This window comes from Dipodomys merriami, unplaced genomic scaffold, assembly GCF_024711535.1.
Source record: "Dipodomys merriami isolate MVZ:Mamm:240054 unplaced genomic scaffold, mDipMer1.0.p SCAF_138, whole genome shotgun sequence".
Taxonomy (NCBI): Eukaryota; Metazoa; Chordata; class Mammalia; order Rodentia; family Heteromyidae; genus Dipodomys; species Dipodomys merriami.
The window spans coordinates 409,678-416,533 of NW_027202693.1; the positions used below are offsets into that span (position 1 = coordinate 409,678).

The window sequence follows — 6,856 nt, forward strand, 5'->3', positions numbered from 1 at the left end:
GTTTCTTTGGGTGCAGGAAATCAGTTAGCAGACCAATGTGAGAGAGCACAGAGAATATCTAACTACAACCTGGTTTACAGCTAGTGCTTCCTGACTGGGACCATGGCCTTGTTAGTCAAGGGAGGAATGGATAGTTGACATGCCTCAGAAGTTACATTAGTGAGGGGATTGGAGGCGTGGCTTAGTTGGTAGAGCACCAGCCAATCATCAAGTGAAAGCATCAGGTAATAAGTTCAAGTCGTGGTAGTGAGAGCTACTCTCATACTCAATAGCTGTGGGAGAAAGGAAAGAATGACAAAGACCATCCAGACATGCAGATTTGTCCCTCTGTCCTTCCTTGGTCTTGGAGAATCTTATGAATAGAAGTATCTTCATTCATTGAGACACTCGTCTGGAACTAGGCACGTCAATTCACAGGGCATTACCTGGGGAAAGGTGTCAGGAAGGTCACTCACGTCTGGATTGGTAGGTAATGTGGTACAGAACCAACATCCTAATAAGCTCACCACCTGATACATACCACAACCTGGGCAGCTACAGAAGATAGTTTTGGCATGTCTGTTCACTAACCAGAGTAGGAAAGAGGCAATCATGGGAGGAGAACATATTGAGTGAGACTTGATCTCAGGGCCTGAGTACTGTCTGTGAGATTTTTTTTGTTTTTGCTCAAGGCTAGCACTCTCCAACTTGAGCCACAGATCCACTTTCAACCTTTTGCTGCCTCATTGGAGATTTTTTTTTAAAATTGTAAAGATGTTGTACATAGAGGTTACAATTACATTAGTAAGGTAATGAGTATATTTCTTGCCAAGCATGTTACCCACTAATTTTTCTTCTACTATCCCTTCCCTGCCCCACTAATTGGAGATTCTTAGACTCACTGGCTTTCCTGCCTGGGCACTAGAATCTTCAGAGCTCAGCTTCTTGAGAAGCTAGGATTACAGGCATAAGCCACTGGCACCTGGCCTGCTGGTTCATTTCAGTACTTTGAACTTCTCTCCTAGCCTGCAGAGCTACTACAGAGAAACCTGATCATAGCCCAGTAGAGATTGGTCTGCCATTTTCTCCAGCTATATTTAAATCTTCACCTGGGAACTGCAACAGGGTGCACAGAGTTCTCTATGAGATCAATAATTTTGTTAGCTTTCATGAGATTGAACCTGATTGGTTCCCTTGTGCCTTTTGAATTTATGTCCATTTTTGTGCTGAGATTGGGGAAATATTTGAGTCATGTGATAGGGTATGACTCTTCAATACTTTGTTTCATTTCTTCTCAGAGAGTTCCATAATGTGTTTTTATTTTATTTTATTTTATTTTTTGTTTTTTTTCTGGTCCTGGGGCTTGAACTCAGGGCTTGGGCATTGTCCTTGAGTTTTTTGCTTGTCTAGTGCTCTACTACTTGAGCTAAACCTCTAATTCTGGCTTTTGTGAGTATGTTTTTGGAGTCAAGCATTTCAGAGTCTTTCCTGCCTGGGCTGGTGGTCCTCAGATCTCAGCCTCCTGAGTAGTTAGGATGACAGGTGTGAGCCACTAGCTCCTGGCAATTTCTCTAATGGCCCTCAGTGTTCTTCTATGTTCCTCTTGGTTTTCTCCACCTTGGGTTCAGCTTCAGTAATTTGAGACTTCCCAGGAATGTCCTGTTTGAACCTTTTGGTCCAACAGGCCCTGGAGTCTCTGTGGTGCACTTTTCAGCATAGTGACTGACGTCATTTCTAAGGGGTGCTAGTCAGCTGCGGTGTTTCTCTAGTCAACCGCGGTGTTTCTTTAGTGAATGTTTCAACTCATGGGCCACAGTGTTCATTTGCAATTTTTCCTCAGGGGTTGTCACTCACAGGTTGCACTTGTCAATGATGTCATTACTTAATTTTATTCTCTTTCTCCTATCATCTCATTCAGTTCCTTTCATAGCATTGTCTTAGGAAATCTGTTCCTTTCCATAGCTCCCCCCGCCCCGCTTCCCCTTCAGCCGTCAGACCCTGGCATGTCCATACTCAACAGTCCCTTCTCCCTGGAGGTGTTGGAAATAGTTTCCTATCAACGACACAGGGTTTTCCCTGGACAAGGAGCCCTGAAGAGAGGGAGACGGTGCACACATCCCAAGCTGGGCTGGTACTCAAACTCCCCAGCAAGTGTAGGCCATGCTTCCACAGGCTATGGGGATTCGAATCCCCATTTTGTAGTCTGTGTGTGGTTGACAATCGGGTCTGATGAAGGGTGTGAATTTCTAGCACCTCCTGATTTATTATCATGAATAGAGAGCATAGAGTTGTGTATTCTAGAAGACATTAAGAAACAGACTATGGTATAATTGCAATACTATTTTATTTAAGGCAAGCAATTGCTATTTGTGCCAAATCAATATAAAGTCATGGCAAACAACAATTTTACTGGATTTTTTTTTTTGGTCCAAATACTCAAACATCCGTGGTCTCCGCACAAGTCTTGCCTTCGGGGGACTGGGAGCTTCTGAGGGCGCTGGCCCCTGGGTTGGAAGCCTGGCGGCTGGATGGAGAGGCTAGATTACTTCAGGAGTCCCCCAAGAAAACATCACAGCCCGACCCCGAGTACGCTCTGTGGTTGAGGCTCAGATCTTGCTTTTGATCACTTCTCCATATCCAATTTGACCCCATATCAACAGGCTGAAGCCCAGAGACCTGAGGTCACTCTCCTTACGAGGCTGGTTGGTTGGAGGTGGGCTAGGAACCTGCTGGCTCCCATTCCCCCAGATCAGAAGCTACCTCTGGACCCCCAACCCACCCCCTCCGTTATACCTTCCCCCGCCCTTCCCCACACAGACACTTACTTCCTCACGCCTTTGGAATTCCCACTCTTGCGCTTGGTGCTCTTGCCCTTCTTAACGGAGCGGGATGGGGGCTCCAGTTCACAGGCCAGGCGGTAGCTAAGCCATGGGGGACAAAACAGTGAACACTACACCAGCACCCACGCTCTTCCTCTAACCCAGGGCCTTGCCAGGAAACCGCAGCCCAAGTGGCAACCAATTGACACCAAGTGACACCAATCCGGGGGCACGTGTCTGTCTTCAGAGTCCAACTCCAGGTCCACGCCCTTCTCCATGCCCCAACCACTCTGCCCGCCTCACCTCTCAGCCTCGCTGAGCCGGGGCAGGCCCTCGAACCAGGCCTGAAAGCGCTCATCAGGCTTGATGTTGACGGTGTTGCACGAAGCCTGCAGGCGCTCGATTTCAGAAATAATCTGGAATTGCTGAGCCAAAGAAAGGACGGGATGGTGAGCGGCCTGAGAGGCAGGGCCAACAGCTGGGTCCCGCGGTTCACTGGTGCTGTCCTGTGCACTCAGAACCCTCCATGGCAAGAAGCCGCACCTCCATGAGCTCTCTGAGACCCAGCTGAGGCCCACGGCACCCGGGGCCAGTCCATGTCCCTCTGCCCATCATCCCCATGCATTAAAGTAAACACGGAGCTGACTGGACAGCCCATCTGCTCCTCACCACCCCCCTGATGGGTGAGGGAGGCCTCGGCTCACCTTCCTCATCTTCTCCATGTTGATTCTCCCCTAAAAGACCAAAGCCAAGACAGTTAGAAAGCGACCCTTCCACCATGAGGGGACCTGGCCAGGCCCAGAGAATCTCTGCCTGCACCACGAAGGGAGCCCACCAAGTGACAAGGAGACATCCAGCCCATGCCAGGGCAGGCTTTCCCATCCAGGACAGGCCACAAAGCCTCAGAAGCCTTGAGCCCAACGCTCCTTGAGGACATCCCAGACTGAGCCCTGGTGAGAAGGCCCTGGGCGCATGTGCGGCCTGACTGGGGGCGGAGCTCCACACTCATGCCCACAGTCACGCTGTGGTGGACCGGCCTCACCTGCTGCTCTGCCAGGAGGAAGCTGCTAGCCTCACCCGGCAGGGTAGGTGTACAGTTGGCACTCTGGGTGAGGCTCTCAGGAAAGATTCAGCTCAGGGGGTCCCCAAGGCTTCTCCCTTCAGATACCACAACCCAGACCCAGAGCCCAGGCACACTCACACACTGGATGTCTGGCATCTCCTTGTTCACCTTCTCCAGTTCAGCCAGGAAGGTGCCCAGGTAGGGGACGGTGCCCTGGAGGAATCCATGTGAGATCAGGTGATGGGGGACAGCCCAGAACCTGTGAACTCGGGGCTTCTCAGCCTGGTCCAGGGCCCTGCAGAGCTGCCTACCCAGAGGGCTGGAGACCTTTGTCCACTTCTGTACACAGCAGCCCTCCTGTTCCCTCAACACTCATTGTCCTCTGCTGAGCCTCAGGCTGGCATGTGGGAGGGCCTGGAGATCTGCCCGCCCCGCCCAGCCCCTACCTCATCCCCTCTGCAGGCCCTGGCTCTAGGAGCACAGCAGATGGTCAGACAGGGAGCCCTGGGGCTCAGTCTCAGTCTTTTCAGTGAATCTGGAAACAGAGCAGGTTGGGAGAGTCCTGGCCATCTGGCTTCTACAGAGTCACCATGGCCTTGGGGAGCGTCTCCCATCGTCTCCTCCTCTGCCCTCTGCCTTCCCGTGCACTTGATCCTAGGCCAGCAAATGTGGAAGAGCCCCTGGCAGGAGTGTGGATGGAGTAGAAGTCTTTCTCCCCACACCTTGGCTCTGACAGTGCCCTAATTGGGCTCAGGAACATCCCCACCCCCTTTACTGGTCAGGGCCAACACCTCTGCCACCCATCATAGGAGTTTTACATCAGCTCCACATTCCAGTGCTCCTTGGGGGTGGGAGGGGATGCTTCATGCTGGCCTGGCCTCTCTGCCTGCTCCTCATCTGCACAGTGGGGACAAGCATGGGGCCAGGGAGCACTCAGTGCCTCTGGGCCACTGTGTGGGTGTGGCCTGCGGAAAGGCCTGCTCAGAGCTCTCACACAGTTCTTTTCTCCCCTGGCCTGTGATCTCCCCTCCCCTCAGGTCAGCATCCAGTTTACCATACCTCCATTTGTCAAATGGGAAAACAGACACACTGACGTCTGCGAGGCCCTGCAGATGCCCAAGGCCTCCAGCCCCTATCTGGACAGTGACCAGGCCTCTCTTCTTACACGCTCTGTATGCGCCAGAGTTCTTTTCTCAGTTGAATCACAAGGGGAGAGAGACAGGGGCTCTGAGATCCCTGGCAACCCCTCTCCTCCTTGGAGACTGTCTCCAGGTGGCCTCAAGGCCTCCTCCAATGCTTCACATCTCCAGAGCCCCGCCAGGGCCACGTCCTGGCAGGAAGCCTTGCCTGGAGAAGCAGTGTCTGAGGCTTCCTCCTGGGCTGTGTCCACACTGACCATGCGCACAGCATCCATCTCTTGGCCATGCTCTCCCTTCACATTGCCCCCACCACCCCATCTGCCCTTCCTCCCCAGACCCTGGACTGGAAGTGTCCCCACCCCTCCAGCAGGCACTGCCAGCCCCAGCTGCCTCCCCTCCTCGCTTCCCATGCTCCCCTACCTGGGGCAGCAGTTCTCTGTGCAGGGCGTGGTTTGATCCAGGAGAAACGTTCTTTGACAGCCTCTCAAATTCGTAAAAGCTGTCCCTGCACATGGGCACACAAGGGCATAAGGGCAAGGTTTGTCAATGACAAGACTCTGCACTTTCTGCCCTAATCAGGACTCCAAGGGCCTGGCCTAGAGGTTTGCCCAATTGCACTGAGCCCTTGGTTTGCACGGGTGCAGAATGGGCATTTCAATTGGCAACACAAGGAACAAGCACCATTACCACCAGGAGAACTGTGTGGCTTTCATCTGGTCAGATTTCTGTCACTACAGCATGAGATTGTGAAAACCTCCCCAGTGGCTCCATCAGTGTCTCACAGAGAAGGGAGTCAGGCGTGCCTGGCACTGACCCCAGCCCCTGCCCTCAGGGTGTGCGGCAGTGAGGGACAGTGCCAGCCCCCGCACCCCGTGCACTCATGGGGACAGAAGCCTGCCCACCTGGAGACCTCTTTCCACGTCTTCTTTAGGCGCTGGATGGCTTTGCTCTGCAGAGCAGAGATGATGGCGTGGAGGGAGGACAAGTTCTTCAGGGTTTCACAGTGCTGGAAGGAGAACTGTGTGAGCCCCGGGGGAGCTCCCCCCGGGCCTGCCTTCACCCGGGATGGAGCTGCTACTCCTGAGATGGATGCTGGGGTCAGGCAGGACACCACTGGGCCCATGTGTGACCAGAGCAGGGTTTAACCTTCCCCAGTGGATTGTGTGTCCCACCCCGGGCAGTCACTCCCCTCCATGGGGAATGGAGAGGGGAGGAGGGAGCGGGCCACAGGCAGCCAAGAAGCAGGGAGCTGGGGTGTCTGAGGGTCCCTGGCCTCAGTCTCTGCCCTTCAGTGTCTGCCATTCGCAGACACAGGCCTGACACATACCTTGGCCACTTTGATCCAGTGCTCAATTATGCGGGCCCTGTCTGGGGCCTTCATGCTCCGGTTCCCAAGACAGGTGGTGACCACACAGGACGACACTTTGTTGGACTGGGCGATGATGGCATGGATTGTGGGTGCAGGGTGCTCCTGATCCTTCTTGTCCTGGATGAATTCCAGGCTCTGGTAAGCCGCCATGTTCTTGAAAATCACCTGAGAGGGAGAAACAATGGACCTGCCCCTGACCAGAACACAGCCACCAGGCCCAGGCCAGAGCCCAGTGGTAGCCACTGGGCTTGGGTGTCCCTTGAGCCTTGAAGAGAGCTGTGGGATGATTGTGACGTCACTATGGGTCCCCAGTGACATCAACAAAGATGACAAGGGGAGGGTGAAGGGCATTTGCTCTACCACAGCCCCCAGTGGTGCTACACAATCCCCAGTTCTGCACAAATAAGGTACAAGATCTTCATCTCCAACACACCTCCCTCCTGTGTTCTGACTCCATGCACTATTGCCTCAACCAGGGTTTGCCCTC

General features: G+C 53.4%; 1 protein-coding gene across 1 annotated transcript; it reads right to left on the minus strand.

The window, feature by feature from the left end:
• Positions 1-2,304: 2,304 nt before the first annotated feature.
• LOC138825544 (ral guanine nucleotide dissociation stimulator-like) lies at positions 2,305-6,635 on the minus strand. Its single transcript, XM_070020176.1, has 8 exons — positions 6,328-6,635; positions 5,903-6,006; positions 5,421-5,505; positions 4,000-4,074; positions 3,503-3,532; positions 3,102-3,223; positions 2,805-2,900; positions 2,305-2,503 (listed from the first exon to the last, which is right to left on the minus strand). Exons 1-8 carry the CDS (start codon positions 6,517-6,519, stop codon positions 2,416-2,418), a joined length of 792 nt encoding a protein of 263 aa, XP_069876277.1. The 5' UTR covers positions 6,520-6,635; the 3' UTR covers positions 2,305-2,415.
• Positions 6,636-6,856: the final 221 nt, after the last annotated feature.